The sequence below is a fragment of the Schistocerca cancellata genome, chromosome 6 (genome assembly GCF_023864275.1).
Source record: "Schistocerca cancellata isolate TAMUIC-IGC-003103 chromosome 6, iqSchCanc2.1, whole genome shotgun sequence".
NCBI lineage: Eukaryota > Metazoa > Arthropoda > Insecta > Orthoptera > Acrididae > Schistocerca > Schistocerca cancellata.
Window position 1 is genome coordinate 74,344,693 of NC_064631.1, and position 14,187 is coordinate 74,358,879.

Consider the following 14,187-nt stretch of genomic DNA (forward strand, 5'->3'; position numbering starts at 1 on the left):
GTAATTTTCACTTTGGTTGTTTATAACGTTATTCCTAGAAAACTTGAAGCTTTTCGGTTACGTAAATAACGGTTGGTAACGCCGGAGACACCTGTTATGTGAGATAGTTGAGCGAGTTGTCAGACGACCTGCATTGGTAAAAAAATAAAAGAGTATGTCAGTGGCTTTTCGTTAGGTAACCAGTTGACCACGGATCCTTCTGTATCTGTGCCCAATTTTGCTCTCGTCACATAGATCAATGGCGGGCAATCCAGTAGCGTACCTCACTCGTAGGGAAATATTCAGCGCTTGTCACAGATTACACAGGTAAGATTAACCGCAGCGAGCGCGCTGTTTAAAGTGTTCGCTTTAAATTCTCTGCTTATCATTCTTACTAAAATTTGATTTTTTTACAGTCCACAACTTACAGATGAAGAGAACCGTGTAACATACGGGAAATGCAACAACTTTCACGGGCATGGCCACAATTATGTCGGTAAGTATACGGTAAAGCACAAGAAAACACATACTGCAGTGTATGTAATTGACCACCTGCACAGAATCTCCTAGTCTCCCAGATTGTTGAATGTTGTTGCTCTAGCGACTGAACAAAGTATCTGGGTTTTCTAAGCACTCCATCCATCAGTGTGTGAACTAGTAAGGTCACCAGGAAGGTAGAGGTGACTTGCACAGTGGATGTGATTGAAGACGAGTGCCTTTACCAACGTACACAAACAAACAAAACAATTTAATTGCCATTTAATCCCTTCAGAAACTTGAGTAATTATTGTCACTGGCCCTATGCTCTTATTGCTACATGTAAGGGACATAACTTAATCAAAACTATGGGAGGAATTACATCTTTTTACATGTGACAAGTGGCTGTGGAATGGAAGACAGCACCCTCCTACGCAGAGAGCTATGTTCACAGTCTCTATGTGAGTGACACATTGGGGGTTGTAGTATGTCCCTAGGGTAATCATTCATAGCCAGTTCTTGAAGCTTTGTTAATAGACTTTCTTGGGATAGTTTACGTCTGTCTTCAAGAGTCTTCCAGTTCAGTTCCTTCAGTATCTCTGTGACACTCTCCCAGGGATTAAACAAACCTGTGACCATTTGTGCTGCTCTTCTCTGTATGCATTCAGTATTTCCTGTCAGGTTTATTTGGTACAGGTCCCACACACTTAAGCAGTATTCTAGAACAGATTGCACGAGTGATTTGTAAGCATTTTCTTTTGTAGACTGATTACACTTCCCCAGTATTCTACCAATAACACAATGTCTACCACCTGCTTTACCCATGACTTAACCTCTGTGATAATTCCATTTCATATCCCTACAAAGTGTTATACTTAGGTATTTGTATTAGTTTGTCAATTTCAGCAGTAACTCATTGATATTGTAGTCTTAGGTTACTATGTTTTTTCATTTTGTGAAGTGCAGTATTTTACATTTCTGAACATGTAGAGCAAGTTCCCAATTTCTGAACCATATTGAAATCTTATCAAGATGTGACTGATTATTTATGCAGCTTCTCTCAGACAGTACTTCATTATAATTAATGCCATGTCTGCCCCTGGCAGCTGAGTGGTCAGCGCAACGGAATGTCATACCTAATGGCCCGGGCTCGATTCCTGGCTGAGTCAGAGATTTTCTCTGCTCAAGGACTGGGTGTTGTGTTGTCCTTATCATCATCATTTCACCCCCATCGACACGCAAGTCCCCGAAGTCATGTCAACTCAAAAGACTTGCACCAGGCGAACGGTCTACCCGACAAGAGGTCCTAGCCACACAGCATTTCCATTTCCATTAATGCCATCATCTGCAGAATGCTGGATTTTGCTATTAATATTGTCTGCAAGGTCATTAATCTACAACATGAACAGCAAGGGTCCCAACACATATCCTTGGGGCATGTCCAAAGTTACATCTACGTCTGACAATGACTCTCCAGCCAAGCTAACATGTTTTGTCCTCCCTGCAAAAATTCCTTATTCCAGTCACATATTTCACTTGGTACCCCATATGATTGTACTTCTGTCAATAAGCTGTGTAGTACAGAGTCAAATGCTTTATGGAAATCAAGAAATACAGCAGCTACCTGATTGCCTTGATCCAAAACTTTCAGTAAGACAAGTGAGAAAAGTGCAAGTTGGGTTTCATATGATCAATGTTTTGGAAAACCATGCTGGCTGGAATTGAGGAGGTCAATCTGTTCAAGATACCTCATTATGTTTGAGCACAGAATATATTCTGAGTCTACAAAAAATTAATGTCAGGGATACTGGACGGTAGTTTTGTGCATCGCTTCTACTAATCTTCTTGTAGATGGGTGTGGCCTGTGCCTTTTTCCGAGAACTGAGCATCAGTTTTGTTTGAGGGACTTACCTAATAGTTAGAAGATGAGCTAACACAGCTGCAAATTCAGTATAGAATCTGACAGGGATTCCTTTGGGCCCTGGAGTTTTGTTCAATTTTAACAATTTCAGCTATTTCTCAACACCACTCACACTAATAGTTATTTCATTAATCTTTTCAGTGGTACAAGTATTAAACTGGGGCAATTCTCCTGGGTTTTCCTTTGTAAAGGAACATTTGAAAACAGAGTTAAGCATTTCAGCTTTAGCTTTACTATCCTTAATTTTGGTTTCTTTCTCCTTCACTAGGTACTGACACTTGGTCCCACTAACAATCTTTACATACAACCAGAATTTCTTTGGATTCTGTGAAAGCTCACTTGACAATATTCTGCTGCAGTAGTTATTGAAGGCATCACACACTGTTCACTTGACAGCCAGACATGTTCATTCAGCATCTTTCTATTTATAGCCCAACACTTTGCTTCAAACCTATTATGCAGTAATCCCTGTTTCTTTAGAAGTTTCTTTACAGCGACTGTATACCACGGAGGTTATCTCCCATTATGAACTGCTCTATTAGGTACATATCTATTCAGTGCAGGGTCAACTATTCTTTTAAACTTGAGATGGAGTTCATCTACATGCTCCTGCCCCATGCTGAGAGTTTCAAGTTCCTAATTGAGATATGACACTACTGATTTTTTAAATCTAGTTTACTAGTTTACTCCCGGGATGTTGTCATTAGATCCAATATATTTCCACCATGAGTGTGGTTACCATGTTCTAGGGAGTTTTCAGAGAAGGCATTTAGTAAAGTTTTACAGGATGTCTTATTGTGCCCACCACTAACAAAACTGTGATCTTCCCAGTTAACTGCTAGATGATTGAAGTCTCCACCAACGATTACAGTATGATTGGGGAACTCGTGTACGAGTGAACTGAGATTTTCTCTTTAAGTTTTCAGTTATGTCAGGAGATGAATCTGGTGGCCGATGGATCCAGTTATCATTTTTTCCCATCCCTGATACTGAATCTTGCCAAAACAATGTCACAAGCAGCTTCAATTTCTACCTCAGTGGATTTCAGTTTCTTGTCTACTGCAACATATACACCACCTCCATTTCCCATTTGCCTATCCATTTGATATACACTTAAATTTTCGCCAAAAATCTCACTGCTATCAATTCAGGTTTCAAGCAGCTTTCTGTACCGAGTACTATGTGCGCTTCACTGCTTTTCATGAATGCTTCAAACTCTGGCATTTTGTTGCGAATGCTTCACCAGTTTACCATTAGAATTTTACCACTCTCACCTGTGGAAGGCATTTCTTTCAATCTCAAACTGTTACTTCTGGATTTCCTACAGCTGTCATCATCTGGATTTGATGGAGAATCACCTAATCTAAAAAAAATAATAATAATAAAAACCCTTGTGTGTATGCCCCACGCTGTCAGCTGCATGAGCAGTGGCCTCTTGTCATATCACCTGTTTTATAATTATGAGCCTTTCCAAGCTGTGTCAGGAATTTCACTCTGTCAAGCATAGTTTGTACAAGAGCTTTGAAGATAGTGAATATTAAAGAGTTCATTGAGTTCTGGGCTAGAGTATGATAGTGGATCTCCTCTGAAGTGCCCTCAGGGGCTCAGCATTAATTTGCTGGGTACGGGCTTGGCGACCCCGGGGTTCATGAGCTGGGGACTGGTAAGTGCCGCTAGTCCCCTGCCACCGTAAGCTCTAGGCATACTTCAGCGACCACCATGTGGAGCGACGGTGGAATGTTTTGTGTCTCAGGGAATGGGGATCTTGGCTTGACCACCTGAATCACAAGGAAGGAATAAATCTCTATAAACAACCCCTCAATCTCAAGGTGTGCTGCATGCTGATGAGATGCATGGCTGTTGAGGTCGAACAGTCGTTAGCGAAAACCTCTGGGGAACCTGCCGCACCTCAGTTGTATAAGGCTTACCTAGGCAAACGGGGCTCTGTCTAGGTGGACTTCAGGTTACCTAGCTGCTCGTGGGACCAAGATGGAACCCTCAAACTTTTCTTCTCCTCCTCCCAGGATGTCTCGATCGCCTCCACTCTTGGAGCATCGAAACCGGCTTCCGTTTTTCTCCCAGTAAGACCGTTTGTGTTAATTTTTGGTGATGTAAGGAGTTTCTTCCACCCTCCTTACATCTAGGACCTGTCAACCTTCCCTTTTCGGACGTCGCTGAATTCTTGGTTCCTATGTTTGACAGAAAACTGTGCTGGTCCTCCCACGTTTCCTATCTTTCGGCTCACTGTCTGCGATCTCTCAACACCCTCCGTGTCCTAAATGGTACCTCCTGGGGAGCGGACCGAGTGGTCCTTCTCCGCCTCTATTGCGCCTTAGTGCGCTCGAAATTGGACTATGGAAGCATAGTCTACTCCTCTGCTCGGCCGTCTATTCTTCGGCATCTAGACTCTATCCACCACCGTGGATTACGTTTAGTGTCTGGAGCTTTTTACACCAGCCCTGTGGAAAGCCTTTATGCTGAGACTGCTGAACCTACGCTGTCCAATCGGCGAGCAGTCCTTCTGAGTCGTTATGCTAGCCATCTGTCTTCCATGCCTGCTAATCCAGCCCATGACATTTTTTTTGACGCCTCCTTTGATGTAGGGTATGCAGACCGCCCCTCCTCCCTACTATCACCGGGAGTACGCTTCGGTCACCTCCTCCATTCTCTTTCCTTCCGCTTTCCTAAAACCTTCTTGATAACTTGGGGTACAGCACCGCCTTGGCTCCGTCCCCGGATCTGCCTGCTCCGTGACCTTTGTCAGTTTCCTAAGGATGCTACCCCTTCACTTGTTTATCGTCGGGCATTTTCTGCTCTATGTGCACAAATGAAGGAAGCCACATTTATTTACACTGATGGCTCAAAAACATCGTTTGGTGTAGGGAGTGCCTATATTGTTGGCAACACCCCAAATCAATTTCGGCTTCCCGACCAGTGTTCGTTTTATACTCCGGAGCTATACGCTGTTCTCCAGGCTGTCCACTACATCCGCCACCATCAGCGGATACAGTATGTTATCTGTTCAGATTCTCTCAGCTCTCTCCTCAGTCTCCAAGCTCTTTACCCTGTCCACCCTCTGGTCCACCGGATTCAGGACTGTCTGCGCTTGCTCCACCTGGGGGGCGTCTCGGTGGCGTTCCTCTTGCTCCCGGGACACGTTGGTATCTGTGGAAAGCTCACTTGACAATTTTCTGCTGCAGTAGTTATTGAAGGCATCACACACTGTTCACTTGACAGCCAGACATGTTCATTCAGCATCTTTCTATTTATAGCCCAACACTTTGCTTCAAACCTATTATGCAGTAATCTCTGTTTCTTTAGAAGTTTCTTTACAGCGACTCTGTGTGTGTGTGTGTGTGTGTGTGTGTGTGTGTGTGCGCGCGCGCGCGCGCGCGGAGCATTTTATGTCGTCATGTTGTTCTTTTATGGCACACACATTGGTCGACACTTCCCCATAATAAATTGCGTGACATGAAAGCTCTTCCTTGTGCTTGGACCTCTTCCTCCCAAACGCGTCGTCAGGAGAAGGTAATTTTAACCCTTTGTTTCCTGACATAAGATAAAATTTACTTTTTAACATTTTCTTTGCAGAATTTATGCTGTTGTGGCCTCAAATGATGGTAGGATTTTTTGTAAAATTTTATTTTATTTTTCACAACTTTTTTCTCTCCTGGTACTCAGAAGTACCGTCAGACTCCATGGACAGAATCACAACATGTGCAGAAAAATACTCCAATTTTTATAACTTGTACTTTATGCCACATAAATATTAAATATTTTTATATTAGAAAATTAATTAACAGAAGTATGATATTTCTGAATTTTATTTTAAATTTCGCATAAATTTATTCTAGAGCAACTTCACAATACATAGTAACTTAGCTATATATTTTTGACAGTATATACATATCACATATTTAGTGATACCTCATGAAATTGTAGGAAACAGTTCTTTTTCTCATTGCAGCACAAATACACTTTACATGTACTACATTGAGAATGTGATCTCGACTGAATTTTATTTCTTGCACACATTTCGCATCGTCCTCTTTTACAACTGAACACTACAAAATGGTCCCCTCGATTGCCAAGACGTACATCCTTCGGAACAGAAAAGCTATCCTTCCTTCTCTTTGGGAGAGTTATTTCATCTTTACCAGAGTTTCTCTTTTTGAGATTTGGCACTTGCTGTTCATTCATTAGCCTTAGTGCCACAGCACTCCTGAATTCCAACAGTGGCAGTGCCCCATGTAGATCACTGAAAATGACGTAAGCATTGACAAAAGCAATTTCTATTGCTCCCCAGAAGAGACGGTGCCACCATTTCTTTGATCGCTTGTCAAGACCATAAGTTGAACGTAATCTGTCTGCATGATCCACACCACCCATGTTTTTATTCTAATCACATACAATAACTGGACATGGTATAGTCATACTAGTTCCATCTTTCTGTTTTCTTGTCACTACGCTCTGTTCAGTGCCATGGAAGTTTGACGCAAAATACACTTTATTTTCCTTCCATTGAAATACTGTTAGATCTAAGGATGACTCTCTGTGATTTGATTTAGACATTTTTCTTTAGGTAAAGTCCCTGGCAAACCTTTCCTGTTTGTTCTAATTGTTCCACAGGTATTTACGGATTTCTGTGTGAGAAAAAGTGGACAGAACAACTAGTGAGAGGTAACGCATTGTTGCTACAATAAAGTGTTCGCACAACCTGACGGTACTAATAAGTCCGCCTTATATTTTCCACTTTATCTCATTCACTTGTAACATAATGCTTCAAACTATTATAAAAAAACAAAGAAGGTAAGTACGTACAATGGAAAACTCAACGGAAGTTTCAATAAATTGCGCACAAATTCAGGCAACACCATGGAAACTAGCACATACAATCTTCTGTTTTCACAGCAGCGTGCGAAAAACAATTTCAAGCTCTGACCGCCAGAGAGGTCTATGTATTGCACAATAACATCTATGAAACAGTAGAGCAGAGTTACTGTTACTTACCGACAGGCTCTCAGATCACGAAACTGCTGTCTTTTTAGCCATCAACATCTTTTAAGTGGCAATCCTCCCCCACTCTGTCCCCACTGCTCTCAGCTGTGGACGGTAAGACACCTTTTAATTGAGTGCCCCTATTTTACTCTGTTACGCGCCCGTCTACAGCTGTCGCCTGATATATTGTCAATTGTAGCAGATGACACGCGCTCGGCTGATCGCGTTCTCGAGTTTATTAGTGCCAGTGAAATGACGTCAGTCATTTGAAGCTTTTTTTGGGGACAACCAAGCCCTTTCTGTAGTGGATTTTTAAGCCTTCCTTCTGCTTTTAGTTTCTCCAATTTTTTGAGTTTCGTTCCCATTGCTGCTGGTTTCCATTTTCGGTTTTTTACTGTTTCCTAAGTCACAGACCGGGCGCTAATGACCATAGCAGTTTTGCGCCCTAAAACCAAAACAAACAAAAAAAAGCTCCGTATAGTCAAGCCCACAACGCGTGTGTGGTGTACTTCCTTTCAGCCCCATTGACGGGACAAGGTTCTCCTCACTTGGCTTCGGATAGGCCACAGCCCTATGATGCATGGCTCCTGCTCTGGAGGGAGTACCCTCCAATGTGTGGTGCTTGTGGCGTTCAAGTCGCTGTGTGCCACATTTTATTGGATTGTGTTTTATTTTCTGACCAGCGTACCGCGGCTGACTTGCCAGCTGACCTGCCATCTCTTTTAGGCAACACTCAGACGAATGTGGTTAAAGTTTTAAGGTCTGTGCCATGTCAAATGTTTTTACAAAGATTTTATGGAGAGGATCTTAATTTGCTCACTGTGTGACAAGCTCACCCATATTTTATGTAAGTGGCCAGCCAATGACAATTTCCTGTGGCATTCTTGTTGCTATGTTTTCCCTTTCCTTACATTTTACTTTCTTATGTAGCATTTACCTTCTTTTCCTGCTTTCTTTGTGTGTGTGCGCTTCAGTTTTATTAGGTCTGTCCACATTCGTTCCTTTTGCACACACACACACACACACACACACACACACACACACACTACTCTGAATTCTTTGGTGTGGTGACAGACTGATATGTAGCATAACCCGAAGTCCAGGTTAGGCTGGATGCTGATTATTTGGTTGTGAAATGGTGAAGCCAATGGATGCAAGTGTGATGAAAGATTGTGGTGACTGACTGAGTCATAGCATAGCCAGATGTCTGCATTCAAACCATAATTAATGCAGTTTTCCATATTTAGTGCACTTTTCATTATAAATATCAAAACTGCAAGATAAATTTGGAGTACAAATGTTAGGTAACAGAAAAGCCTCTGACAAGTATTTTGATACATATTACAAATGTATATTGCACATAAACTACAAAAAATCCAAAGGGGTCCACTACATAACTTTTACCATATTCTGAATGTTGGGAAACCTGGCACACAGCCAAAAGCTTCAATGTGGTTGGTGCTTCATTTCAGCCCTCCAGTCTGTTTATGGATGATGATGTTTGGTTTGTGGGGCACTCAACTGTGCGGTCATCAGCGCCTGTACAAAATACCAATTTTTACACAGCCCTATTTGTTTACGCAGTCCACTCTAGCTACTGTCACGAATGATGATGATGATGATGATGATGATGACGACAACACAAACATCTGTCTCTCTGCCGAGCTCATCAAACGTTGCAGGGACATAAATCATGTTGAATGGTTATGTTAGTATGAGTTATTCAGAGTTCAATGTAAGTCACTGTGTAGCTGTAGACATATCATAGTCCAGTTGAATGCTAGATAATGAGCACATCTATAGTCATTGCTTCTGAAGCCTGATGAAAGTAAAGGGGACAGCAGTCAAATTATTGTTCCAAAATGGAATCCATAACTTGACAGGATGTTTAAAAAATTTTCAGGTGTTAGGGAGTTGAGGAGCCATTGGTTTCCAATTTTCCACTGAGACATGTGTAAGAGGTAGAAACATTTTAATCTACCAGAGTTATATGAGTGGGTTGCCATTACCAAAACCAAACGAAGTCAAGATTACAGCTGTGCTGTATAGGATTGTCCTAAATGCCATGTCTGAAGTTTATGTAGTCAATCTTACATTTATCATTTAACCCCCCTCCCTCAGGGGCTCAGCTTTCATTTGTTGAGTACGAGCTTGGCAACCCCGGGGTTCCTGAGCTGGGAACCAGTAAGCGCCATCAGCCCTCTGTCACCATAAGCTCTGGACACGCCTCAGCGACCACCGTGTGGCGTAGCAGTGGAATGTTGTGTGTTTTGGAGAATAGGGGTCTTACCTTCACTGCCAGGACTGCGAGGACGGTACACACATTTATAAAAAAACCCTTAACCTCAAGGTGTGCTAGGTGCTGATGGGGTGAATGGCTGCTGAGGTAAAACAGTCTCTAGCGGTCAACCTCTGGGGCACCTGCGGCCCCCCGTCCCCTCCCTCCAACCCCCTTCCCCCCCCCCCCCCCCCCCCCCCCCCCCCAGTTGTATAAGTCTTGCTCAGGCTTGCAGGGCTCTGCCTGGGTAAATGGTTGTTTCCCTAGCATCTCATGAGATACCTATGGAATGGTCTCATCAATCTACTACTCCTGACATGACGGGTGTACCCTCACATAGTACCTACACCCACTCATCAAAGAGAGCTCAGTTGGTCAGTCCTCCTGAAAAGAAGTCTCAGAATCACAGTAACAGGGCGTAAGTGTGCCATAACACTTTCATTGTAATCAAGCGAACAGGGGGAACCTTCAAAATGTCTCCCCCTTTTCTACATTTACAATGCATTGGAAGGTGACTACCCAGTCGAGTCGGAGTTGCATAACATCCTTAACTTTAGTGAGGGTGTGGTTACCTGCTCTGATATAATGGAGGTGGGCCCCATGGAGTAACGTGAAGAATTGAAATGGGTGTCACAGAAGTGCAGAACTATATGAGGAGAGTCAATGGCAAATTGGAAAAATCGGCAACATTTATTGTTATGTTTAGCACACCAGAATTACCGGAACATATCCTTGCAGGCTATATCTGCCTTAAGGCCTGTTTGTTCCAAAACCAATGCGATGCTACAGATGTCAAAGATTTGGCCATACCACTATGGGATGTAATGGGAGGGCTATGGGTGGCATTTGTGGAGACTTAGCTCACAAATAAGGCAATTCCTGTACACTTCTTCCGAAATGAGTAAACTGCTCTGGGGATCGTCTAGTGTGGAGTAGAAAGTGTGAGGTTTACAATGAGGAAAGGAAAATTCAGGAGTTGAAAGTCAAGAGACATATACCCTATGGTGAAGCTAAAAAATCTTTCAAAGCTATGCAACCTGCAATTTTCGCTATTTCTTTTGCATCAACCTTTAAAACGCCAATCGCCAAGTGTGATGCCTCCACACAAACTCAGACTACAGACTCAAGTACGAGCACATGCACCTGTCGGTGTACTGTGGGGGAAATGCTCCACTTAAAACTGAAATCATTCAGAAGCTGTTAGCAATGGGCTTACCACTTAAGCCACATACCACTACCCATCTCCAATCAGTAAAGAAAAACGTGCTTTGAAAAGAAGTTCAAAGTCCAAGAAAGCAGTAATTAAACCTTCAGATCAGCAAGCTCTCTCCCTGTCTTATGGGGATATGCTTTGCAGGAGATGGACTTCCAATTGGAGTAACCGAAGAGCCGGGAAACAGCTAACGATCCTCCTGACCTCTACAGTAAATCACCGCCTTCTAGGGAGAAAGAGAAGGACAACCATGGCTAAACAATGGTTTCCATAGGGACTTCTGTATTGCAGTGGAATTTAAATGGATATCGCTCACATTTGGGAGAATTACAGCTTCTGATGCTGCATGTGCTCCTGCAGCTTCTGCATCTGCTTACAGGAAATGCATCTTAAAGTCAGCAGCACACGTGCATTATGGGGTTGCTACCCATACAGGAAAGCTGATACCACTGGAGGCAGGACTAAAGGTGGAGTGGCTGTTTTCATTGATGAGAGATGCCACTCCTCTCATGTCCCTCTTACCGTGGCCATGCAAGCAAGAGCTGTGGAAGTTCTCACACTCTTTAACATCACTGTATGTTCTTTGTGCCTTCTGCCTAATGATGCTTTGGATGCGGTTGCACTGGCTGAACTCTTCCGGGCACTCCCACACCCATTCTATCTTCCGGGCACTCCCACACCCATTCTTTCTTGTGGGGGACTTCAGTGTGCACAATGTGCTTTGGGGCTTGGCTGCCATTTGCTCCAGGGATCAGATGATTGAGCAACTCGTCCATTCTCAGAATATCTGCCTTCTGAATGCAGGTCAGATGACACACTTTTCAACAGCTACAGGGTGTTTTTCAGCCATTGACCTTTGTTTTTGTTCCCCAGCTATTGCAGACTCAGTTCAGTGGAGAGTGGCTCCAGATTTACATTCTGGTGACCACTACCAGCAAGGACAGTGGCTGACAGGAGACCACACAGATGAACGATACAAAGAGCTGTACAGTTGACAGGCTATTTTTGAACAAAAGGCTTTGCACAGGAGATGTTTGCCATTATCACCTGTGAGATCCAATGGGCTGCTGCAGAGTCCATCCCTCAGTTTAGTAACCACCTCAGATGACAGCCTGTACCTTGGTAGAATGACTACTGTTGGTTGGCAATCAGGGACAAACGAACAGCTCTGCAGACCTTCAAACACTGTTCAACTACAGAAAAATCTTCATACCTTCAGATCAGTGGCCGCACTTGCAAGGCGAATGATAAAAGAATGGAAGAGGGCTTCCTGGAGGGAATTCACAACTTCCATTAATCGGTCCACTTCCACTGCGCAAGTTTAGGAATCAATAAGACAGATTTCAGGCAAGGCCAGTACACATTCCCTTATGGCCTTGTTAAGTAATGGGGTCTTGATGGACACGTCAGAAGACGTGGCTCAGGTTTTAGCTGAACACTTATTTACTGTTACTACATCATCCACATGAGCTCCTACTTTTTAGGTGTTCTGTAGGACTGCAGAGATGAGGAAACACAATTTCTTCTCGCATAATGAGGATATTTACAACCTTCCGTTCTCCAAGTGGGAACTGGAAACAGCTTTGTCTACAGCCAAAGACACTGCTCCAGGTCCTGATGAGATCCGTTATGCCATGCTTCATCATCTGTGCCCTGAATTGAAAGGACAGCTGCTCTCTTGTTTCAATCAGATCTGGTTTTATGGACATTACCCCACAACTTGGAAGGAGGCAATATTAATTCCATATTGGAAACCAGGCAAGAAACACAGCGCCACTAACAGTTACTGGAGTGTAGTCCTTACCAGTTGTGTGTGTAAGACTTTTGAACGCATGGTCAACCACCACCTTGTCTGGCTACTCGAGTCCCGAGGTCACCTGAGCCATTCCCAGTGTGGTTTCAGGCCTACCGTTCCACCCTTGACAACTTAATTCTATAGGAGTGCTTCTTACACTGGAACCATTTCGTTTGTGTGTTTTTTGACCTCGAAAAAGCATATGATACTACTTGGAGGTACAACATCCTTAGCCAACTTTATGAATGGGGCTATATGGATGCCTGCCACATCTCATCCAATCCTTTATCGAGGACCAGCATTTTTGATATCGCATTGGCGATGCCTTGTCTGACTGCTATGTTCAAGAGAATGGAGTCTGCCAGGGCAGTGTCCTCAGTGTCACATTGTTTGCCATCGCTATCAATAGCATTTCCTCCTCAGTCTGGAGCCCTGTCAAATGCTCTCTGTTTGTGGATGACTATACAATCTTCTGCTCTTCCTCTGATCGTATGATGATGACGAGGCAGCTAGGAGGCAGGAGGCAGGAAACCTGGGCCAGGACAACTGGTTTTCGGTTCTCACCCAAGAAGACTGCATGTGTCAATTTTAACTGTGCTCGTCAAAGTTTTAACCAACCACTGCTCAAAATGGGGGACAATGTTTTACATTTTCAAGAAACTGTGCACTTTTTTGGTTTATTATTTGACTCAAAATTAACTTGGCTCCCACACCTGAAAGACATTCGAACATACCCCCCCTGCAGACCCTGGGGTTAGAATAGGCCTGAGGTATTCCTGCCTGTCGTAAGAGGCAACTAAATGGAGTCTCATACCTTTCGGCCTTTGTGATGGTCCCCTGTAGGGTTTGACCTCCATTTTTCAAAATTTTCCTGAAGAGCAAGCCAATTGGGGAAGGGCGCCTTACATGGTGCATCGTGTCCATTGTGCATTGAGATCTTTATCCCACTTTCTCGTCATAGCATTGCAGTCCCTCTCATCCTCCATCTCTATAGCGAGGGCATCTTCCTGGGTGTGTTTTCCTCCATCCACTATGCAGTGTCAATTTCTGCGCTGATGAGGACCATGGAATTCTTTGCACCTCATATCCAGCACAATAGCCAGTCCATTGTGGTACGTCTGCCATGTATCCCTCTGACTACACAGGGATTGCTCTGCTGATGTGTGCACCATTAACTTCCCATGTGTGCCAAGGAGTAGATGCCTGTCACCCTAGGGCATCAGGACCTCCAGCAATGGCCATCCTGCCAGGTGGCCTTTGCTGTGACTGGGTAGTGCCCTTGGGGAGGGCCCCTGGTCGGAGTGGGTGGCATCAGGGCAGATGACACGTGAGGAAATGTACCACGTTATCACTTGCTGGTGATCAAACGCCAGCAGTCTTTAAGAGTTCCAGGTCTCAGTACAATGCAAGGAAGTATGATCCTAAATCGTTGCTCTCTCTGACCACACCATGGAAGGAATGCCAGGCTAAGTATGGCAGCGAACCTCATTTGCCCCAGTACCTCATACGTACAAGAGCTGATGGGG

General features: G+C 43.7%; 1 protein-coding gene across 1 annotated transcript in view; it reads left to right on the plus strand.

Moving 5' to 3' along the window:
* Nucleotides 1-65: 65 nt before the first annotated feature.
* The window catches only part of LOC126191031 (6-pyruvoyl tetrahydrobiopterin synthase), a 32,938-nt gene continuing 18,816 nt past the window's right edge, over nt 66-14,187 (plus strand). Inside the window, exons 1-2 of the mRNA XM_049931736.1 lie at nt 66-306; nt 396-475. Coding sequence (XP_049787693.1) covers nt 239-306; nt 396-475 — 148 coding nt within the window. The 5' untranslated portion in view covers nt 66-238. The remainder of the gene's footprint in view (nt 307-395; nt 476-14,187) is intronic.